The 24,648-nt window shown below is 42.9% G+C and overlaps 1 protein-coding gene across 5 annotated transcripts in view; it reads left to right on the forward strand.

Moving 5' to 3' along the window:
* LOC121276384 (septin-11) overlaps positions 1-24,648 on the forward strand; it is a 100,801-nt gene that overhangs the window by 68,165 nt on the left and 7,988 nt on the right. For all 5 annotated transcript variants that reach the window (XR_005942649.1, XM_041184754.1, XM_041184726.1 and 2 more), the window contains 5 exons: positions 1,246-1,407; positions 4,561-4,657; positions 6,210-6,378; positions 14,797-14,929; positions 17,152-17,336. Coding sequence is in view for 4 of the 5 variants with exons in the window: in XM_041184754.1 (XP_041040688.1) it covers positions 1,246-1,407; positions 4,561-4,657; positions 6,210-6,378; positions 14,797-14,929; positions 17,152-17,336 (746 nt within the window). In the remaining variant the exon portion in view is untranslated. The remainder of the gene's footprint in view (positions 1-1,245; positions 1,408-4,560; positions 4,658-6,209; positions 6,379-14,796; positions 14,930-17,151; positions 17,337-24,648) is intronic.

The following is a 24,648-nucleotide window of genomic DNA, read 5'->3' on the forward strand; positions in this document are numbered from 1 at the left end:
TGTACTCATTGATGGAACACCATAGCCCTCTGGGGTAGAGAATTCCAAATGTTCACAACCCTCTGTGAAACATTTCTCCTTATCTCAATCCTGAATGGCCAACCTCTTCATCCTGAGATACTATCCCCTAGTTCTAGGCTCTCCAGCCAGGGGAAGCATGCACCCAGCATATATCCTGTCAAGCTCTCTTTTTTTAAAAAAAATTATACGTTTCAATTAGATCACTTCTCGTTCTTCTAAACTCTGGAGATGAGCTCATTACCATATTAGTAGTAACATTCCTAACTTTTATAAGTTGGACTTTTTTGTGTATTTGGAAACTATTCTCTTTAGAAACTGTGGTGCAGTCTGTAGCTTGAGAATGAGCTCCAAATATGTGCCTGTTACCTGGTTAATACTTTATAGCTACGTGATAATTAAAATAATGACAACACTGGGAATGCAGTTTACAAATAAATTGCAGATAAAGACACTTGTTGTACATTCTTCTATTTTTGTACATTGTGTTCTAATAGCCTGCATCCAGCAGAAATGTTTGATATTCACCCAGTTTCTCCTTCTCACTTCATGTCCTTTCATCAACTGACCTGGAATGAAATTATCCCAACCCCTTGATGTGGAATTAGGCAATCATAGCCAACTAATTTCACTGCCTATTGTGATGATCTCTGACCTGGTTAATTTAAACTTAATGATTTCACATGGCTTTGCAGTTATAATACAAGCATGAAACTTCTTCTTTCATGGCGGCAATAAGATTGATGAAATAGGACAGAATTGGTGGTGGAGGATGAGGCGGGGACCTTAAAAACATAAGAAATGGGAGCAGGCATGACCATAAGGTCCCTCGAGCCTGCAACACCATTCAGTAAGATCATAGCTGATCTTCTGTCTCAACTGCACTTTCCCATCCGCTCCCCATTTCCCTTGATTCCCTGAGACCAAATGCCTTGCTTTATCAATCCAGCGAACAAATATATACTGCATTGTAATGCACTAATAACATGTGCGAGAGAGAATGTGTGTGAGCTGTGACCTATCCATTGCTATGCCACTGGTCAGTTTACTGTTATCAACTTTAATCAAAAACGTGTCTCCATTTGAATCTAGTTATTCAACTGCAGTTTGTAGCCATTAGGTTTTTTTTTTAATCCTTAACACACAACTTTATTATTCTGCAGAATTCAGGATGTGGCCTTTGGCCAAGCAAAGCAAACAAGAGCCGATGTATTTTTATTTTTACAGGTGAATATAATCCCCATCATTGCTAAAGCAGACACAATATCCAAGAGTGAACTACATAAATTCAAGATCAAAATCATGAGTGAATTAGTCAGTAATGGCGTGCAGATTTACCAATTCCCAACGGATGATGAAACTGTTGCCGAGATCAATTCAACAATGAACGTAGGTTGTAATTACTTGTGGATTATATTTTCTTTTTAACATTTAAATTATTTTTAGGTTTACCCTGATTTCTTGCATCTAATTTGTCATGCAGAATTACACAAGTTGCTGTCTTGATATTACTTCTCAACAATTTCCCTCTTTGCCCCCGATGTATGTTTTCATTTTATACGCCTCTGAAAAGCCAGTTAATGCATTGATTTTTTATTTTATTTAACCAAACCTTCTTGAAATCTCATTAGAATAAACAAATTCCATTTGAAGGTTGTAATCCATATTGCCACTGTAATTTCCAAGTGGGAAGGTGTTGTGGTCTACTGGGACAGACTGTTTTTGGACAAGCCAGCCCTGTCAACTGTGCAAAGTCCTTAGTAACATCTGGGGGCTTGTGCCAAAGTTGTGAAAGCTGTCCCACAAACAAGTCGAGCAACAACCTGACATAGTCATATTCATGAATCATACTTTACAAATAATGTCCTTGATACCACCATCACTATACCTGGGTATATCCTGTCCCACTGGCAGGACAGATCCGCCAGAGGAGATGACACAGTGTATACTGTTGAGAGGGAGTTGCCCTGGGAGTTCTCAGCATTGACTTCAGATGTCATGGGAGGAAAGATTGGCTCAGTAGCACCACTACTGACTGAGCTGGTGGAGTTCTGAAGGACATAGCTGTAAACTGGGTCTGCGCCTAATGGCAAGGCAACTAATAAGAGGGAAAAAACTACTTTATCTCATCCTTGCCAATCTACCTTTTGCAGATCCATCAGTCCATGACAGTATTGGTAGAAGTGATCACTGCACAGACCTTGTGGAGTCCCATCTTCACATTGAGGACATCCTCTGTGTGACCTTACCACCGTGCTAAATGGGATAGATTTTGAACAAATCTAGCAACTCAAACTAGGCATCCAAAAGGCACTGTGGGTCATCAGCAGCAGAAGAATTGTATTGAATCACAACGTGTATTCTCATGACCTGGCAAATTCCTCACTCTACCATTACCAACAGGCCAGGGGACAACCCTGGTTCAATGAAGAGTGCAGGAGGGCATCCCAGGAGCAGCACCAAGCCAGACCTTGTGAAGCTACAACACAAGATTGCTTGTGTGCCAAATGTTGTTAGCAGCATGCGTTAGACAAAGCTAAACGATCCCACAACCAACGGATCAGACCTAAGCTCTGCAGTCCTTCCACATCCAGTCATGAATAGTGATGGACAATTAAACAATAAACTGGAGGAAGAGGAGGCTACACCCCTCAATGATGGAGGAGTCCAGCACATTAGTGCAAAAAACAAGGTTGAAGCATTTGCAACCGTCCTCAGCCAGAAGAGCCGAGTAGATGATCCATCTCGGCCTTCTCCAGAGATCCCCACCATCACAGATGCCAATCTTCAGCCAATTCAATTCACTCCACGTGATATCAAGAAACAGCTGGAGGCACTGGATACTGCAAAGGCAATGGGTCCTGACAATGTTCCGGCAATAGTACTGAAGACTTATGCTCCAGAACTAGCCGTGCCCGTAGCAAAGCTGTTCCAGTACAGCTACAGCACTGGCATCTACCAGGTAATGTTGAAAATTGCCCAAGCATGTCCTGTCCACAAAAAGCAGGACAAATCCTACCCAGTCAATTACCGCCCCATAAGTTTAGTGTCAATCATCAGTAAAGTAATGGAAGGGGTCATCAACAGTGCTATCAAGCGGCACTTGCTTAGCAATAACCTGCTCACAGATGCCCAGTTTGGTTTGGCCAGGGCCACTCAGCTCCTGACCTCAATACAGTCTTGGTCCAAACATGGACAAAAGAGCTGAACTCAAGAGGTGAGGTGAGAGTGACTGCCCTTGACATCAAAGCAGCATTTGACCGAGTGTGGCATTGAGAAGTTCAGGTTCATGGGAATCGGGGTAAACTCTCCACTGGTTGGAGTCATCCCTAGCGCAAAGGAAGATGGCTGTGCTTGTTGGAATTCAGTTATCTCAATACCAGGACATCACTGCAGGAATTCCTCAGCGTATTGTTCTAGGCCCAACCATCTTCAGCTGCTTCATCAATGATCTTCCCTCTATCACAAGTTCAGAAGTGTTCACTAATGATTGCGCAATGTTCAGCACCGTTCATGACTCGATACTGAAGCAACCCATGCCCAGATGCAGCAAGACCTGGACAACATTTGAGTTTGGGCGGATAAGTGGCAAGTAACATTTGCACCACATAAGTACCAGGCAATGACCATCTCCAACAAGAGAGAATCTAATCATTTCCCCTTGACATTGATTGACATTACCATCGCTGGATCCCTGCTATCAACATCCTAGGCATCACTATTGACCAGAAGCTGAACAGGACCAGCCATATGAATACTGTGGCTACAAAAGAGCAGGTCAGAGGCTAGTAATCCTGTGGCGAGTAACTCACCTCCTGACTCACCAAAGCCTGTCCACTATCTCCAAGCCACAAGTCAGGAGTGTGATGGAATACTCTTCACTTGTCTGGATATGTGCAGCTCTAACAAATCTCGAGAAGCTTGGTTCCATCCAGAACAAAACAAGCCTGCTTAATTGGCATCACATCTACCATCTGAAACATCTGCACTACCGACAGATGTGGCAGCAGTGTGTACCATCTATGAGATGCATTGTAGCAACTCACCAAGCCTCCTTCAAAAGCACCTCCCAAACCTTTGACCTCTACTGCCTAGGAGGAAAGGGTAGCAGATACATCGGAACACTACCATCTGCAAGTTCCCCTCCAAGCCATACACCATCCTGACTTGGAACTATGTCACTGTTCCTTCACTGTCGCTGGTCAAAGTCCTGGAACTCCCTTCCTCACAGCAATGTGGGTGGACCTATGGTTCAAGAAGGCAGCTCACCGCCACCTTAAGGGCAATTAGGGATGGGCAATAAACGCTGGCCACAGTGCCCACTTCTCATGAAAAAATAAATGAAAATAAGTTTCAAAATTAGGCATTGTAGTGGATTTTTGTTCTTTTTGGATTTTATACTTCCAAAGTGATTCATTGTATTTGAAAACTGCACACTATGTCAAAGAAAGCATTTGCGTATTAATGGAGTGTATTGTTCCCTTTCACTATGTTGCAGACTGATGCAGGAAGAACTTATTTCTTCCTTTCTTTCCTCTGCAGGGCCATCTTCCATTTGCTGTTGTTGGCAGCACTGAAGAAATAAAGATTGGGAATAAAATGGCGAAAGCTCGGCAGTATCCCTGGGGAATTGTACAGGGTATGTTTGACTAGGAAGGTGCATTTTTTAAAATCTGGCTGTTATGTTTCGTGAACTCAATGGCAGAAAGAACAGTTGCAAATTTGCTAAGCATATTTCTTTGTGATAAAGGATTGAAACAAATTGCTTTCTATCTTACTTCTGAATTTTATTAATCTATCAGTAATCATGTGCAGCAATTTAACAGGCATAATTGATGCATTGTGCTTTTGAAATTGATTAGATTTGCTTTTACCCCTTTTAAAAGAAGCACATTCAGCGTATCGTGGAAGGGATTGGTTGCAGCATGTTGGAACACCACTGTGTATTGTGCCAGTTAGATCACAATCAGTTTGCCCACATTGCTGCTGAATGCAGGTGTCTTGACATGGTGCCTCACTACACCAGGCAGAGTAGTCACCAAGGTGGGGTTCAGGTGCCCCACGAGCATATCACAGGGAAATTATTTTTTAAAAATTCTTGGAAGCAGAGCTTTTCTCCATTCCATTAAGCTTTTATACTTGGCCATGATAAAGTGGCCAAGTAATTATCTCCTTTGATGAAGATGTTAAATTCTTGATTTGTTTTTGGTTGAGTTTTTTGAATGATGGAAAGTAGTAGTCAAAACATATCTATTCTTCATCACCTGCAGCAGAACAATAGATTTGTGATATTCAGTGAGGTCACCTGAAACAGAATATAGTGCATCATGCACCCAACCGATACACTTATGTTTAACATAAATTTCATATAAGCAGTATGCCTCAAAGGCCTGTGAAATAGTAAAGAATCCACTCTTCGCCTCTGTCATTCAGGGTTCGTATCAAACTAACAGTGTAACCAGACAGTGTAACAGTGAACCAAATTATAGTACTGAGCTGCTTTGTACTGAACTTATTAGTAAAATAATTCTACAAGAGTAGGAGGTGATTTACATCCAAGAGATCAGCTTTAGATTCTGTTGATTTTTGCACAGTTTTACTAGTGAAACAACCCTGACTTCCTTTCAGCACCAGAAACTAGCCTAAAAATTGAATGTGTATGGTGGTAGCAAATAATTGTTGAATCCTTTAAAGATAAATTGCAACAGTGAAACCTCAGGAGTTTTTAAAATTTACCTTGTAAAAACAACATAGGAAGAGAGCTGGTGTGTCTGGGCCTGATGCCTAATTATGGAAATCACTTAAGTAATGCATGATCGTTTTGTAGAATGTAGTAAATATATTGGGAAAATAACACCTTGGATGCCAATGGCTGCAGTATCTCATGTAATTTGAGACCTGATGCCATCAGTTTTACGTATGCTCTCTTTAAACAAATGTGCATTTTTAAAAATATTGTCATGCTCCCCACTCACCAGCCCTCTCCCTCAGAAACCAGTAGATCAACCAGTACAATGTAATATGCTTTTAGATTATACTTGTACAGTCTGTCATCATTGATTTATGAAAATATTAAGGAGCTAGAAATTATATGCTTTGAACCTCGTTTTAAAGAAAACAGTTGCTGACAAAAATTACTTATTTCCCCCCCCACCCACCCTTTTTGGGGGTAAAACTAAACTACTTTATAGTGGAAAATGAAAACCACTGTGACTTTGTGAAGCTCCGCGAAATGCTGATTCGTGTAAATATGGAGGATCTGAGGGAGCAGACACATGCACGTCATTATGAACTGTACAGACGCTGTAAGCTGGAGGAAATGGGTTTTAAAGACACAGATCCAGACAGCAAACCATTCAGGTACAGAACTAGTTTTAAAGTTGTTGAGGCTTATTTCTTCAGTGAAGGTGAGGTCATGTAGATTTACAGCAAAGCACTGATATTTTTCCTTACTAAAATCAATATACATTATATAATGTTGATTTATTGAGATCCAGAGTGAAATAGAAAATGTTTTTTAATGTTATGGTTGGTCCCTATGTTTATTATGGTGAATTTTTAAAAATGTGTTTCTGAATGTGAATACCTTTGTAGGATCTGTCTGTATGGTCACACTCTTGTGCATTATTGAGCTTTGTAGGTCAGGAAGATCCCAGGCTGAATATCTATGGCCTATGCTGCATTCATTGAATTCAGACAATGCAATGTTAGGGACAGGACAGTGACTTCAGAATCCAAGCTAGTGAGGGGGCAATTGATCCCTGATTCCTATTCGGTGACACTGCTCCCACTACTTATCGTGTGGACATTAGACAAATACAGGATTGCATTCAACAGTGGTGCCCTCTGCAGTCAAATGACAAGAGAAAACTTAAGCGGGAATTTTCCACTCCCATTGGCAGAAGGCGTGTTTGGCAGCGTAAGCGGACAATATGACGACAAGGCCAAAAATCGGTTTGACGCTGTTGTGAAACCAGTTTACAATCATCTGCTCCACCCGTCAATGGCAAGCTGTGTTTTCTGCCGTCCAATGTCAGGAACTTAATTTTAATGCATTTGCACCTCATCATTGTGGCGGCATGCCGGAATCATTCCCCTCATGTCAAATTTACCTCCCATGTTGCTGTGATTTAGGGCTGCCTTTAAAAGGTGTGTACCTGGCGACCTGAACTTTGAGGGGAATTTGGAGGTGAGTGCACACGACCTGGTGCAGTGCTTGCGATGATCGCCTGTAGGACGTCAAGGAAGAGGCACTGCGCATTCGGGCAGATAGGGGAGCATATGCAAGTCACTTTTCCCGGCTGGCATTCAGTGTGGGTGGGGCTGAGGGTGGCCAAGGCAGCACAGATTGATTGAAGTACACAAGCACATGCTGGGGAGTGGGATGGAGGGTGAGGGGTGCGGCCACACACTTGGAAAAGCTTGTCAAAAGTGAACATTCTTCCACAGCTAAGAGCATTCAGTTGCAGCTCCGTTGACAAGCTTGAAGTCGGGCCTTTGAAACTTTTCTGCCCACTCAAGCAACACAAAAACATGAATGCGCCACCAAATGCTCCAGAACTTTGCACCCCTCGGGCGCATACTGCAAACTAATGAGCATTTTAGGGAGCAGCAGAACAATTGGCTGACTGGTCAAGTTGTAGAATCCCCTTGTGAAAGGTGGCCATCACGCAGTCACTGGTGGAGGCGCTACAGCCCCTTGCAATGTCATCATTCCGGTTTGGACCAGTATCCCTCATGGTTCAAGCTAACAGTGCAGTCTTGCAGTGCGGGTTAGGAGAATGCCTGAGCTGAAAGCACAGCATGCAGTCCAATGGCCGATGGTGCTGCTAATTGGTCAAGTGGAGTGGGGCGGAGGTGGGTGGAGTTTCAGACAACCATGCAGTGCACTACACACAGGCCATCCAAGTGGTAGCCGGCACTCTCTGGCATGCGTGAAGGTGCTTTGAGACATAGCCGAAGCTGGAGACTTAACCAAGAGAGGTCCTGAGGACACATGCTAATCCACGCATCAGTCTCTTTGATCCTGCAGGAGAAGAACATCGGGACCATGGGGCCTGGTGATCTGGCCTCATGGCTTACAGGGAGTAGAGAAGAAGGAGGAATGTGTGACGGAGGTGCCTGACTTGCCAATGGGAGGAGCACCTCCCTCAAGTTGAAGATGCAGCAGGGCCTCCTGTGCAACCAGCTGAAGATCCACAATGAGCTGTCGCTTGTAGGCACCTCGCTAGACCCAGGGTTTATAGACAGCGTTTGTCATTCCCGAAGATGATTGAGAACTAATGTCCCCAAAGGTTGCTCATGTCTAGGGAATTGGTCAGTCACATCTGCTACCTGCTGCAGGAGTTGGCGCCTCGGGGGCATGGAGGGCATCCACTGCCAGTGGCAGTGAAAGTGACCGCAGTGTTCAATTTCTATGCCAGTGGATCCATCCAGCGCTCCACAGGTGACCCGTGCGGGATCTTGCAAGCCTCCACCCGCGAATGCGTCCAGGAGGTCACAGATGCCATTTTCGCGAACGCACAGAACTCTGAGCATTTCAACCGGGGTCAGGCAAGCCAGGAAGCAAGAATTTGTGGTGATCTCTAGTTTTCCACAGCTGCAAGGTGCCTTCGATTGCACTCACGTGGCACTTAGTTTACTGCTTGTTGCCACGGAGATCTATGGACACCGCAAAAGTTTCCACTTGCTGAATGTTCAGCTGGTCTGTGACCATTACAAATATATCCTGCAGATCTGTGCATGATTCCCATGGAGTGTTCATGACTCCTACATCCTTAGCATGACATCTTCCAGGGCCCACAGAGGCTGCAGGGTTGGTTACTCAAGAATGAGGGTTACCCACAGGACAAGGCTGATGATGCCTGCGCGGAGGCCTCTGACTGCAGCAGAGCGATGGTAAAACGTGGCTCATTTCACAACCCTGACTTTGGTGGAGCAAACGATTGGCATCTTGAAAGTGAGGTTCTGGTGCCTCAACAGGTCCGGTGGAGCCCTGCAATACAGTCCCCAGAGGATGTCCTGCATCATAGTAGCTTGCTGCACACTACACAACCTGTCACTGCAATGGTGGGAAGACCTGTTTGAAGAGAAGATGGAAGAGTTGCAATGTCTCATCTGATGAGAAGGACGTCAAAGGGAATGACAGTGATGAGGTCCTCAAAGGCGAGGATGCCGGCAATGAGGCCATCGCACTGGCCAGATAAGACTGGCACGCTTAGGAGGCCCTCATAGCTGCTAGATTTGTGGAGGATGATGAAAAGATGCAGTGAGGAGAGTCCTGACATCCTCACCTTGCATCTATGAACGTTTGACTCCTGTGTGGCTGATGGTAGTGCACATACCCTCAGTGCTCAGGCTTGTGTCATGGAGACACATCAGAGGCCATAATAGTCGCAAGATTCCAGAACAATGATAATGACGTGGTGCGGACACTCCATAGATCTTCACATTGAATCTGTGAGCGTCTGACTGCTGTCTGGCTGAGGGCTGCTCACCTGCGCTCTGTGATCAGGGTCATTCATGGAGACTCAGCCATGAAATGTCAAAAGCACCTGACCCTTTGTCAATCTTCATCACTTGTACCCTTCAGGACCACACCATCACCAGACACAGATGCTGGCAAGATGGGTGATAGTCCCACCTCAAAGGTGCTGCGAGCACACAGAGAGAATGTCAGAACTCTGTGACGCCTGCCCATGACATTCTGGCAGCACTGATGAGCTGCAGGCATCAGTAATGTGTCCAGTGAGTGTGAGGCTGGACCATCACTTTGATCTGAAGGTTTCATGCTGTACAGGGAAGAGGCCCTGGACTGAGACACCTGCCTTTATCTTGTGCAGGAACCAGGGTTTCACATCTGAATGACATGAACACTGCTCATCATAACAAGGAGCCATAGACAAGGAGACATTCTTGGGAGTTTATTTACAATAGTGAATATTATGTACAAGTAATTAACACCCGTGCCCATGAGGTGCAACCACACCATCTTAACTTTCCTAACCCTGCCACCACGTCTTGGAGCTCCCCTGACATCCACATGGAGGTGGAGGCAGCCTGCTACGCCCTGTCTCTGGTGGCCTTAGCGGGTGTCCTCTGGAGAGTCGAGATGTGGAGGGCCCCAACCTGCTTTGGGTATTTTGCTGGGGGCCTGTCTCACCCTCCTTGGCCTGTGGAGCTGGAAATGATGGGGTCACAAGAAGAGGGGATTTGGATTGGCCGGACATTCCTGGAATCACTAGGGTGGATTGCACTGCGGTGTTGAGATGCTAGTCCTCCTCCCCATGGGTGGCCGAGAGCCCCAGGCTGACTCCTTGAGGAGAAAGGGAAGCTGGAATGAGATTGAGCTGCCCCACACTCCTCTTGCATTGACACTGTTAGCGGCCAACTGTGGCATCAGTGATGGAGTTCAGCCCTCGCAGGAGCAGTGCAGGATCGATGCCCTGGACCAAGGTCTCTATGGCAACCACCATCCTGCCACTATTGACCTACATATGAACATACGAGTTAGGAGCAGGGGTAGGCCACTCGACCCCTCGAGTCTGCTCCGCCATTCAATAAGATTATAGCTGATCTAATTGTAATCTCAACTCCACATTCCTGCCTACCCCCAATAAACATTCACCCCCTTGTTAATAAAGAATTTATCTAGTCCTGCCTTAAAAATATTCAAAGGCTCTGTTTCCACCGCCTTTTGAAGAAGGGAGTTCCAAAGATGCACAACCCTCTGAGAAAAAAACTCTCCTAATCTCTGTCTTAAATGAGCAATCCCTTATTTTTAAACAGTGAGCCCTAGTTCTAGATTCTCCCACAAGAGGAAACATCCTCTCCACATCCACCCTGTCAAGAACCCTCATTGTCTTCAATCAAGTCACCCCTTAGCCTTCTAAATTGCAGTGAATACAAGCCTAACCTGTCCAACTTTTCCTCATAAGACAACCCACCTGTTCCTGGTATTAGTCTAGTAAACTATCTCTGAATTGCTTCTAACGCATTTACATCTTTCCTTAAATAAGGAGACCAATACTGTACACAATACTCCAGATGTGGTCTCACCGGTGTCCTGCACAACTGAAGCATAACCTCCCTACTTTTGTAATCAATTCCCCTCACAATAAATGATAACATTCTATTAGCTTTCCTGATAACTTGCTAAACCTGCATATTTGTCTTTTGTGATTCATGCACTGGGACACCCAGATCCCTTGAATCTCAGAACTCTGCAATCTCTCAACATTTAGACAATAAGCTTCCTTTTTATTCTTCCTGTCAAAATTAACGATTTCACATAGGCCCACATTATACTATATTTGCCAGATCTTTGCCCACTCACTTAACCTATTTATGTCACTTTGTAGCCTCCTCATGTCCCCTTCACAATTTACTTTCCTACCTGTCTTTGTGTCATCAGCAAATTTAGCAACCATCCCTTCAGTACCTTCATCCAAGTCATTTATATAAATTGTAAAATGTTGAGGCCTTAGCACTGATCCCTGTGGCACACCACTCATCACATCCTGCCAAGCAGAAAAAAGACCCATTTAAGCCTACTCTCTGTTTCCTGTTAGCTAGCCAATCTTTTATCCATGCCAGTATGTTACCCCCACCCGCCCCTCTCAATACCATGAGCTTTTATTTTCCGCAATAACCTTTGATCTGGCACTTTACCATGCCTTCTGAAAATCTATGTACAGTACATCCACCTTTATCCACAGCACATGTGACTTCTTCAAAGAACTCCAATAAATTGGTTAAACATGCTTTCCCTTGTACAAAACCATATTGACTGCCTGATTGCCTTGAATTTTTCTAAGTGCCCTGGTGGGCCTTTCCCTTGGAATTTTTCTTTCTCATTGGAATGTATATATTCCGTGTATTTTGAAATATCCTTTTAACTGTGTGCCACTGAACCTCTATTGACCTATCTCTTAACCTCATCTGCCAGTTCAGTTTAGCTAACTCTGCTTTCATGCCCTCAAAATTGCCCTTATTTAAGTTTAAAATATTGGCCTTGGACGTATTCGTTTCTTCCTCAAAATGAATGTAAAATTCAATCATATTATGATTGCTGCCACCTAGGGGTGCCTTCACAATGAGGTTATCAATTAATCCAATTTCGTTGTTCAATGCCAGGTCTAGTATAGCCTGCTCTCTAGTTAGGTCCAGAACTTGCTGTTCCTAGAAACCATCCCGAAAACCTTCTAGGGACTCCTCATCTACACTACCTTTGCCATCTGATTTTTCCAGTTTATATGTAGATTAAAATCCTCCATGATTATTGCTGTACCTTTCTGTCAAGTTCCCATTTTCTCTATACTGTCCTACTGTGTAGTTACAATTAGGCGGCCTATACACCACTTCCACAAGTGACTTCTTGTCTTTATCATTTCCCATCTCAACCCAAACCACTTCTACATCCTGGTTTCGTGAACTTAGGTCATCCCTCTCTAATGTGCTAATACCGTCATTAATTAATAGAGCCACCCCTCCACCTTTTCCTAACTTCCTGTCCTTCCTAAATGTCACGAACCTTTCAGTATTCAGGTCCTAATCTATGTCATCCTGTAACCATATCTCTGTAATGGCTATCAGATTGTACTTACTTACTTCTGTTTGCACTATCAGTTCATCTGTTTTGTTTGACTGCTACGTGCATTTAGATATAGAGCCTTTAGTTTTGACCTTTTTATTTTTACTCTTAGATTTGCACCCTTTGTCCCTTCCTGTCATGGTCTGTTTGTCATTTCCCATGTTACTACCGTTTTCTCTTGCCTTGTCTTGACTCTTTGGTTTACCACATCTTCTCAAATTTGATCCCTTGCCCCATGTTTGCGCTGTCATGCATTGGCATGACGGCGCAAACACCTCCAACTTGAGATGGATGGACTCCTCGGTCATCCCTTGCAATCTGAGAAGTGCACCAGATGTCCCATCCTGATGTTCCCGTGATTGTTTTTGCAGCTCCAACAACTGAGCATCGAGTCCCGAGGCTCATCATCTGGCTTGAACTCAGCAAACTCCTTGCCCTCAGTAGTCCTCCGAGTGCCGGCGTCCTCGGATGTCCCTAACTCTGCTTGCTGTGGAACAGATTGTGTGCTGTGTTTACCAGATTGTGGTCCTGAGGCTACTCTACATCTAGGTCCCATCGAGGTGTGTGTCACAGCGCTGGTGGAGGGTGTGTGAGCGCCACGACGGGTCTTCAATGGTGCTGCCCTCAGGATCCTCATCCAAGGTCCTCTCAGCGTTGGAGTTGGGGCCAAGATTGCCTGAGGGCGATATGATAGATGTGCCTAGGAGAGAAAGTGGAGATTATTAATGCTTGGCAGCCACATTACACACAGAACAGAGGACTCAGAGTAGCGTTGATAGAGGGATGAACAGGGTGAGGACCTTGATGTCCAGCATTCCACCCTGGTTTGGGACCTCTCCCAGTGATCGCGCGAGATCTTGTCCTGCATAAAGACAGATGGCGAGAATGTGAGCAAGGCCCATATGAAGCTAAATGAGAATGATGCCAGGTGTGCGGCTGTGCTGAGTAGAGCCATGGACAGGATGTGGAGACGATCTCTAGAGGAGATGAGGCTGGATGGAGATCTGAGGATTTATGTGAGAGAATGAGTGGCGATGTCTCTTGAGCTGGCAGTGAGTGAGATGCCAGTGAATGTGTGATGGGTTTGTGAGTGGGTGAGTTGAGAGTGATGAAATGGTTGACTTACCCTGATGGCAAAGATGAGATCATTCATTCTTTTCCTGCAATGGATGGCCGACCTCTTGTGTGCAGCGTTGGCACAGAACACCTCTGCCACAGTCTCCCAAACTGGAGTGGTGAGACTGATGAGCCTCCTGAGGCCAGAGCGTGGGTAGAGGACATCGTGGTGGGCCTCCACAGCATCCAAAAGGCATTCCAGGGCTGTGTCACTAAATCAGGAGCCTGCACTCTTCTTAGCTTTTAGGGCCATGTCTTCACCGGAGCAGTCTTGGGCTGCAAGCATTGAGAAGTGTGCACATTGCTGTGGTTTAATATGGCAACCGGAGTGAGGAAGTGGCGAGGTAACAGCATGGCGGGCAAATCGGATGCCACCCACCAGCGAGACGGCGTGACTGCATAATTTGAGGCGGGAAGAGGACGATATGGTGCAAAAAGCCACCATTGTGGCCGGCGGATAAAACATCGTTTTTCACACCTGCCACTGCACAGTGCAATTCTGGGATGATTCCTCCTTTAGGTTCTGGGACTAAGGAATAGTTCCAAGCTCCCCGTGCCTTTGGTGCTATATTCCAGCAAAAAAAGTATATTCTGGAGAGGTGGATCAAAGATAGAAAATAAACAAGGAAATAGCTTTTGAATTATGTATTTTAATCCAGTAGGATTAATTTTATGTCTGAGTGGGATTGGTGCTTGGGAAATGTGCAGGACACCCAAAATTTTGGATGCTCGTGAGGCCCAATTGTGTCTTCAAATTATCTCCATTCAATTGGGGATAATCCAGAAACCACATTTTTGTGCTGTAGTTATTTGCAATTTGCATGTGATGTTTTTAATATCAGTTCACGTACAATACTTCATTTGTTTATTTTTAAAATTGTGGCATTCAACATTTGGTTACAAAGGCTGTTTTTATCTTTTTAATGGATTAAATCTATATTTTAACTTGCTAGTATGGGACAGAGCCAAGTAAAAATCTTTTCCTGGAAAAACAACTGCGTGCATTTAAAGTATGTTTACATAGGTTGAAAACAGTCTCAATTGTATTTCTGTGTTTTTTTTAACCTTAGCCTACAGGAGACCTACGAAGCAAAGAGAAATGAATTCTTGACTGAGCTTCAAAAAAAGGAAGAGGAGATGAGACAGATGTTCGTCATGAGGGTGAAAGAGAAGGAGGCTGAGCTGAAAGAAGCTGAGAAGGAGGTAGAACTTGTACTTGGGGGATTGATGGGGGGCAAGTACCTGTTTTTCTCTGGCCTGAGGGATGTTGTTAAGGGGGCAGTGATTGGCCTGGAAGTAGGGTGGAAATGTTGGCTGGATATCATATTGGCTGAATAATATGTAGGGGCCACACCCAACTACTCATCAGGTAGTGGTGCAAAAAAGAGAAATGATGGCCCATTCACCAACCAACAATGCTTCAGAAGGGTGGGGAGGGGCACTGTGTGCTAATGGGGGTGCAGGAGGCCCAAGGTATGGGAAGACAAAGAAAGCGTAAGTCAGTTTGGGATGGGAGGGGGGCGGTGGGGGTGTGGTGGTGCAGGGGGCAGCACCTGGATGATGAATGATCCAATGTGGGAGAATAAAGGAAGGGCTGCTAGTGAGCGGGAGCTTTGGAAAACCTGGAAGTACAAAATATTTTTTAAAAGATTGTGATACAGTTGAATCCCAGCGATTTGGGCTACTTCACAGCCATGCTTAGTGGCTAGACTCAAACAGCTTTTCTGTCATAAACACATATGCTACGGCATGTACTGTTGAATGGCATTTAACATTGAAAACTTCTATCCCATCATAGACAAAATATTCTTTTTTAAAATGGATATTTCCATGAGCAAAGCTTAGCATAGGAGTTTCCAATTTATTTTGTGATTCAAAGTGGTGACCTATTCTGCAATTTTTAATGCATTGCCTAAGTTTTAAGATGTTTTAGTAGAAGCTTGATGTCAGCTGAACAATAAGGAAAGGTTAAAGAAGCTGTAAAATACAGTGACTTCAATGATAATTTATTAATCTACTTTTAATATCAATTTTAAGCAAAACTGTGATTCAGTGAACCTTTTATTTCTTATTCTTTCATGGGATGATGTGTCATTGGCAGGGCCAGCAATTATTACCTATCCCTAATTGCCCTCGAGATGGTAATAGTAAGTTACTTTGTTGAACCAATGCAGTCAGTGTGGTGCACCCAGAGTGCTGCTGGGGAGGGAATTCCAGGATTTTGACCCAGCAACGATGAAAGAACAGTGATTATATTTCAAATTCAGGATGGTGTGTGACCTGGAGAGGCCATACAGGTTGTGGTGTTGCCATGCGGCTGCTGCCCTTGTCCTTTTAGGTGGCGGCTGGTGCAGATTTAGAAGGTGTTGACAAAGAAGTCTTGAGTTGCTGCAAGTGCATCTTGTAGATGGTACACACTGCTGCCACAGTGCATCAGTGCTGGAGGGAGCGAATGATGGGGTGCCAGTCAAGCAGCTGCTTTGTCCTGGATGGTGTCGAGCTTCTTGAATGTTGTTGGAACTGCACTCATCCAGGCAAGTGAAGAGTATTCCATCACACTCCTGACTTGTAGCTTCTAGACAGGCTTTAGGGAGTCAGGAGGTGAGTTATTTGCTGCAGAATTCTCAACCTTGGACCTGCTTTTCTAGCCACAGTATTTCTGGTCCAGTGAAGTTTTTGGTCAGTTTCTGAAGTTTCTATACCACCTGGTGCTGAGGACAGCAAAATACATGATCTGTGCTATTCCCCAAGTTTAATTGGGGCACTGGGGTTACTGCAGAATTCCTGCTTCTGTGAGGTATCCAATATCTCCTGATAGAAATTGCTTGTTTTTCAAATGTGATGCCTCTTTTGCCAAAATCATATAACCTTGCAGACACTTGCTGCCTAGTTTACACAGATTGTTTGCTTGGATGAAGAGTGCTGGTGCCTAGGAAATCATGCTTTAACATGAAATGCCTCTTTCAGGGTTGAAAGGGCGAAAACCTGGTTTAAAAAAGCAAACTTAGAATAGTGGAGGACTTTCTTTAAAAAAAAGCTTTGGGATGTGTGTGAATCTGGCAAGATTACATTTATTAACTGTCCTATGTTACACTGAGCTGAGAGGGAATTGAAAAAACAACCACTGTGTGGGATTGGAGTCATGGATAGATAGGGGTGCAAGATTTCCTTTAACAATCCTTCTCATGACAATTTGGTATTTTTATGCTCCGTTTTCCTTTTGGTGGTAGTCCACAGTTCACAGATTTTACTGACTTTGCTTTCATAATTTGCTATGGTGAGATTTAGAGAGTTCACAACTTCTGGGTCACTAGTCTATAGTACACCAAGGGCTTGTATTCATACATCAACAAGTTTCCTTATTACAATTATTCACCCACTTGGTTGTACATGTTTGAAGCGCATGGTATATTGTGTGTTCACAGCTTCATGAGAAGTTTGATCACTTGAAGAAGACTCACCAAGATGAGAAGAAGAAACTTGAAGATAAGAAGAAGGACCTAGAGGATGAAATGAATGCATTCAATAAGAGGAAAGCAGCAACTCAGCTGCTTCAATCACAGGCTCAGCAAGCTTCCCAGACAACCAAGAAGGACAAGGATAAGAAGAAGTATGTCAGTTTTCAATGCATTTAAAATGCTGGGTGTTTTTCTTTTTCGTGTTTACATCTTCTACAGAAATTTCCTGATTTGATTTTAATCTTCAAGTGAAAGGGGAGAAAAGCACAATTTAGGTGTCAAATGGCTAGAAATTGTAATATTTATTCACAAAATATATGTGTTAAAACTTGCTACCAGGTAGGTCTCCTATACATACCACTCTAGAAATGCTCTTGTGTTGGTTCATTATACCTTGTAACCTGGCCTGTCTCTTAGCCACAAATATCCCTGTATAGATTGTTTCAACTTTATTCTTGTATAACAGCTTCAGTAGTCTGTTTTCTAAATGATGAAAGTAGAACATTTAATGTAATAAGAGCTGGAGAGTGAGTGAACTCACAGCAGAGATTGAACTGTGAATCTCTGCGTCCTTGCATCTAACAGGTTTGGTGTTTCTTATTAAGTGAGAATCAAATTGAGCAGTTTGTAAAATTTAATATTGAATTAATTTGTATGACCCCACATGAAAAATGTGAGAGATTATAGGGTGTTTGTTTTGTAGCATTCCAGGGTTTCTTGGGTTGGTTTCCACTGTCTCTGTTCAGTGCTGATGCGCATTTTCAGAAGAGGATTGTACTCTTTTTGTGCGATCATGACTGCTAGAGTATCAAATTCTTTCTGCAATTGGCAATAGTATTAGATTATGGGAAATTATTTAAATAATTTTAGGTCAAAAATGAGGTGGAACTGTGTAGGTGTGAAGAGTAACTTGCTGTATAAATGTTTGAGTTCCTATATACTGGGGTAGGTTTTGATTTTGTGCAGTAGTGTAGATCAGACGATAGCGAGTCAGTAGCTTTTCTCACATCTTCTCCTTTTTTATTTTTATTGACTTAATGATTGTAAGATGGGCTGCCAAATTACAATCACCTGTTTTACACTATTGCACAAAGGTCTACCCCACTGTTTAATAATAGACACATTTACAGTTGTGAAAATGAAAATTTAAGTGATTACAGCTAGATTATTTAAAGTCATAAAACAATTTAGTAAATGGTAGTCACAGGGAGTGGGGAGCCCTGCAGTCATTGAGATGGTTTTTGCTCATTCGTAACTTGATTTTACAGCAGCTTGTTAGTATCTTTGAACTACTTAAGATTTTAATTCATTAAGCACTTGGTATATTTCTACGATGATTTTCTTTTGCAAAATAGATTTACTCTCATTTTTATCTGTTTCTTTTTCTCCTACTTTTCTCTAAATGGGCCATTTGTTCATGTGAACAAAGTTGCTAGGTGAATGATCTTGGCTTGCAGTCTTAACTGGTCTGTATTAGCCACCAGGTGATGCCTGTTGGCGGCCAGGTAAAACTTGTCCCACATCTTTCCTCTGCTTGGTGTTGCTCAAAAGTGATGTGACTAACATTTAGAATTCACATAGGGATTGGATATGACTTGCTATTGGAATAAAATTGTGAACGTATTATTTCATGCACAAACCTGTGCCATACCACTGGCTAAGCTTCCACGATGTTATTACATTCTTCACTAGAAACATATGAAAAGCTCCCAGATGGCTTACTGAATAAATGAAGTTCCTAAGCAAGGCATTGCACATTATAGAGCCAAGGATACCTGTCATTCAATCCTTTAATGTTCTTAAGAAGTTAGCAGGTCTCAGCCAGGATAGGACTGACAGCCCTGTGTAGATGTCAGGTAAGGAATAGATAGGGCTGGGCACCCCATTATTGAATGGCCTGTTGGTTTTTGAGGCGTAGTCTCTCACATGAGAAATAATCACCTGGATGGGATGAGTTTTTTGTTCATAGGATGTGGGCGTCACTGGCAAGACCAGCATTTATTGCCCATCCATAATTTTCCCTTGAGAAGTTGGTTGTGAGCTACCTTCTTAAACCGCTGCAGTCCTTATGGTGTAATTACACCCACAATGGTGTCAGGAAGGGATTTTCAGATTTTTGACTGAGTTACAATGAAGGAATGACTTATAGAATATAGTTCCAAGTCAGGATGTTATGGCACATGGAGGTGTGGGATTAGTAGGTGATCTGTTCGAATGTGCCTGCTGCCCTTGTCCTTTAGATGGTAGATGTCACAGGTATGGCAAGTGGCATTGAATAAGCCTTGGCAAATTGCTGAAGTGCATCTTGTAGATGGTACACACTGCCACTGTGCACTCCTTGTGGATGCTGCTTTGTCCTGGATGGTTTTCAGCTAAGTGGAGAGATTTCCATCACACTCTTGACTTCTGCCTTTGAGATGATGGACAGGCTTTGGGAAGTCAGGAGGTGAGTTATCCAATGTTGAACTCTCAGTCTCTGACCTGCTCTTGTAGCCACAATACTCATATGGTTGGTCCAGTTCAATTTCTGGTTAATGGTAAACCCCAAGATGTTGGAGATGGATTCAGCAATAAAAAAACCATTGAATGTCAAAGGGAGATAGTTAGATTCTGACTTGTTGGAGACGGTTATTTCCTGCCACTTATGTGGCGTGAATGTTACTTGAATGTCGTCCAAGTCTTGCTGCAAGCGGTCACGGACTGCTTCAGTATCTGAGGAGTTGTGAATTGTATTGAACACTCATCATCAGCAAACATTCCCATTTCTGATAGAGGGCAGGTCATTGATGAAGCAACTGAGGATGACTGGACATAGGGCACCATTCTGAGGAATTCTGGCCTCCAACGACCATAACCTTTGTGCTCGGTATGACCCCAGTGTGGAGCGTTCTTCCCTGATTCCTATTGACTTCAATTTTAGCAAAGGGCCATCAAAAAGTTGATTAGAAAGGGAAAACATAGAATATGAGAGTGAACAGCCAGAAATGTAAGAGCAGATTGTAAGAGCTTTTATAAGTATATAAAAAGGAAGAGAATAGTTAAAATAAATGTTAGTCCCTTAGAAGCAGAGACAAATTATGAGGAAATAGCACAGGTATTGAACAAATATTTTATGTCTTTCTTCATAGTAGAAGACACAAGTTGGATACCTGAAATAGTGGTTGACTAGTGACTAATAAGAGTGAGGAAATTAAGGTAATATCAGCAAAGAAAAAGTATTGGAAACTTTTCATTCATGGGATGATTGCCCACACCTTGAAAAGCTGGTGGTGAGCTACTTAACTGCAGAGGAGCCTTGGTGAGTTCCTGCTGTTAGTTCATCTTTTTATTTATTCACTCAGACATAGGCATTTATTGCCCTTGTTCATTTAAGAGTCAACCACAGTCACATGTAGTCAGACCAGATAAGGACCAGAAGGGTTTCATGGTCATATATTAATTCCAGACTTTATTGAATTCAAATTTCACCATCTGCTGTGTTGGGATTTGAACCCAGGTCCCCAAAGCATTACTCTGGGCCTCTAGAATACCAGGTCAGTGACAATGACACTATGCCACCATCTCCCCTTATAGGTAGTACACACTGCACAGCTACTGTGCATTGGTGGTAGAGTGAATGTTTGTGGATGGGGTGCCAATCAAGCAGGCTGCTTTGTCCTGGATGTTGTCAAGCTTCTTGAGTGTTGTTGGAGCTGCATTCATCGAGCCAAGTTGAAAGTATTCCATCACATTCCTGACCTGTGCCTTGTAGAGGGGGGACAGGCTTCGGGGAATCAATAGGTGAGTTACTCACCACAGAATTCCTAGCCTCTGACCTGCTCTTTTAGCCACAGTATTTATATGGCTAGTCCATTTGAGTTTTCTAGTCATTGGTAACCCCAGGGTGTTAATAGCGGGGGACTCAGCGATGGTAATGCCATTGAATGTCAAGGGATGATGGTTAGATTCTGTCTTGTTGGAGATGATCATTGTCTGGCCAGTGTTATTTGCCACTTGTCAGTCCAAGCCTGGAAATTGTCCAGGTCTTGCTGCATTTGGACTTGGACTGCTTCAGTATCTGAGGAGTCGCGAATGGTGCTGAACATTGTGCAATCATCAGCGAACATCCCCATTCTGACCTTGTGATGGAAGGCAAGATACTGATGAAGCTGCTGAAGCTGGTTGGGCCAATGACATTAGCCTGAGGAACTTAAGGGTTTAAAGTCCAAAAAATCTTTGGGACCTGATTGTCTACATCCTAGGGTACTAAAAGAGATAGCTGCAGAGATAGTGGACGTGCTAGCCATGATTTCCCAAAATTCCTTAGATTTGGGAATGGTCCCATCAAATTGGAAGTTGGCAAACGTTACACCATTTTCAAGAAAGGAGGAAGAGAGAAAATGGGAACTACAGGCCAGTTAGCCTCACATCAGTTGTTGGGAAAATGCTCTAAATTATTAATAATGAAGTCTTAACAATGCACTTGGAAAAGTAAAGCATGATTAGACCAAGTCAGCATGATTTTGTAAAAGGGAAATCCTGTTTGATAAATGTATTAGACTTTTTTAAGGATATGACAAATAGGGTAGATAAAGGGGAACCAGAAGATGCAGTATACCTGGATTTCCAAAAGGTATTCGATAAGTGCCACAGGAAAGGTTAGTAGGCAAGGAAAGGGCTCGTGGAGCTGGGTGGTAATATATTAGTATGGATAGAGGATTGGTTAACGGAAAGAAGCAGAGAGTGGACATAAACAAAGCATTTTCAATTTGGCAGGCTTTGCCTAGTAGAGTGCCGCAATGATCAGTGCGGGGGCTTGAGCTATTTACAATCTATATTAATGACTTGGGATGAAGAGACAGAGAGTAATATATCTAATTTTCCTGATGATACCAAGCTAGATGGAAAGGTAAGCTGTGGGGCGGGGGAGGACACAGAGAGGCTACAAAGAGATATAGACTGGTTAAGTGAGTGGGCAACAAGATGGCAGATGGATTATACTGTGGGTAAGTTTGAAGTTATTCACTTTGCAGAAAAGAATAATGTTTTTTTACAAGGTGTGAAACTTGTAAATGTTGATTTTCAAAGACACCTAGGTGTGCTCAAGGAACACAAGTTAGCATGCAGGTCTAGCAAGCAAATAGGAAGGCAAATGGCATGTTGGCCTTTATTGCAAAAGGATTGGAGTGCAGGAATAAAAAAGTTGTGGTACAATTGTACAGGTCTTAGGTGAGATCACTTCTAGAATACTGTGTGCAGTTTTGGTTTCCATATTTAAGGGAAGGTATGCTTACATTGAAGGTGGTACAGCAAAGGTTCACTAAATTGGTCCCTGAGATGAGGGGGTCCAATGCTGAGAGCTGAGGAAATTGGTCCTGTATTATCTGGAATTCAGAAGGATGAGAGGCAATCTCATTGAAGCATACAAGATTCTGAAGGGGCCTGATAAGATTGACACTGAGACACTGTTCCCGCTCGTCATGGAATCTAAAACAAGAGGGCACAAGCTCAGGATAAGGGATTGATCGTTTAGGACTGAGACAAGGAGAAATTACTTCACTCAAAGGGTAGTGAATCTTTGGAGTTCTGTAGCCCAGAGTGTTGTGGATGCTGCATTGTTGACTATATTTAAGGCTGGGATGGATAGATTTTTGGGCTCTCAGGGAATCTGAGAGATTTGGGGTGGTGGGGGGTGGGTGTGGAAAAGTGGAGTTTAAGATCAGCCATGATCATGTTGAATGGCAGAACAGGCCCGATGGGCTGTTTGGTCTATCCCTGCTTTTACCTCTTGTGTAACGACCTTAATCACAAACAGTAGTAACTGGAATGTTACTGAATATGGATTCTATCAATAATCCCACGCCCCTGGTGGTATGTTTGAATTGCTAGTTTTTAAAAGCAAGTTTTCATCTTATCAGCTTTAATTATTACATTGAAGGAGGAAATGTTGCTTGCTTACTTGCTGATGTCTATCAAAACATTTCAGATTATTTTTGAAGTTCAGTTACTACTGGAATCTAACATGTGGCCTGGAACATGCTTAAAAAATGGATTATTTCATAGGGATGGGAAGATTAGGAAATAGGTTTGAATTATTTCCATATTTCCTGCTTCTTCATATGAATGTTTATAACCAGTGACTTTAAGACATAATAAAGTGTAATCTATGTACTTTCCAATCGCAGGAATAAATACTCTCTGATAGATTTGGCAACATAATGTATTCCTTTCACATGGAGTTCACACTAGGGAAAAGTCTGTGACAGGAAAAATCTCGTTTCCTATCACTAGTATAGTGGGGCAATACCAGATGAAGAGTTGTGGGGTGCAGCTATCTACAGGTGATTCTCCAGCTCCCTCCTTTTTTACAGGTGCTTTGACTTACCACAGTATTGCTCCATGTTGTATGGACTTAACATTGTTTGCGCTGCTTTCATTATTTTACTATTTGCATGTCTACATCATTAAAGTAACTTTTCAATCACTAATGCTATCATTATATTGCTTACACTGTGCACTGATTAAGTAAATTTATCAAGTGTGATCTGTTGCACGATTCCATATGTTTGTCCTCTAAACAGTGCATTTAAGCTGTTTTGTAATGCGTGTATGGAAATTCTAGTGTTTATTAGTTAAACTTGTGCCATATCAGGATAGAATCAGTGTCTGTGCACTGGTTAGAATAGGCTATACCATAAACAAATACAAGATTAATAACTTAGGAGCATATAAATATAGGGGAAAAATGTTAGTCCAACTGGCAGAATGCATAGTTCACTATCAGATCCCTCAATTTTTTTTCTTGCTGGATGTCAATCCTACTCCTCTCAATCTCAATTGTCTCACTAGACAATCCTTTGCCACTCATGTGAAATAGTTATATCTGATCTGTACATTCACCTTCCCTTCTCTGGGCTTCCAGCTGTGTCATTTTTAAGAGCATGGGGAAAAAGGTTTTCTGGGTTCAACTCATCAGTATCCTTAAGGAATTTTTGAATACTTTAAGATTCCTTCTCGGTCTTCTCCATTGTGAACATTTTCAACTCCTTGTCATGAGGTATCAGACAAGTAGCTCTTTGCTGCAAGTTTTTCAATGTTTCAGTGATGTCCTCCCTACAATAAGGCAATCAGAACTGCACACACTACTCCAGATCAAGATAAACCATTATGTTATATAGACTCATTGTCACATCCTATGATTTGTGTTCTGTTTCATGCGTTATACAACCCAAGTTCCTATTTACCACTGCTCCACACTTCAATGATCTATCTACCAATGCTCCCAAATCTTGTTCTTGTGCCTACTACCAATTAGTTTATCATCTAAATATATGCTATAGTGTCATCACTTTGCTCTGATTGAAATTGAATTTCATTTGTTATTTCTCAGCCCAAATTATTTAGGTCCCTTTGTGCATGCTCTTGGTTGTTTGTAAACCCCCCCCCCACCACCACCACCACCTTCATGTTATTGGCAAATTGTGA

The sequence above is a fragment of the Carcharodon carcharias genome, chromosome 1, assembly GCF_017639515.1.
Source record: "Carcharodon carcharias isolate sCarCar2 chromosome 1, sCarCar2.pri, whole genome shotgun sequence".
Classification (NCBI taxonomy): Eukaryota; Metazoa; Chordata; class Chondrichthyes; order Lamniformes; family Lamnidae; genus Carcharodon; species Carcharodon carcharias.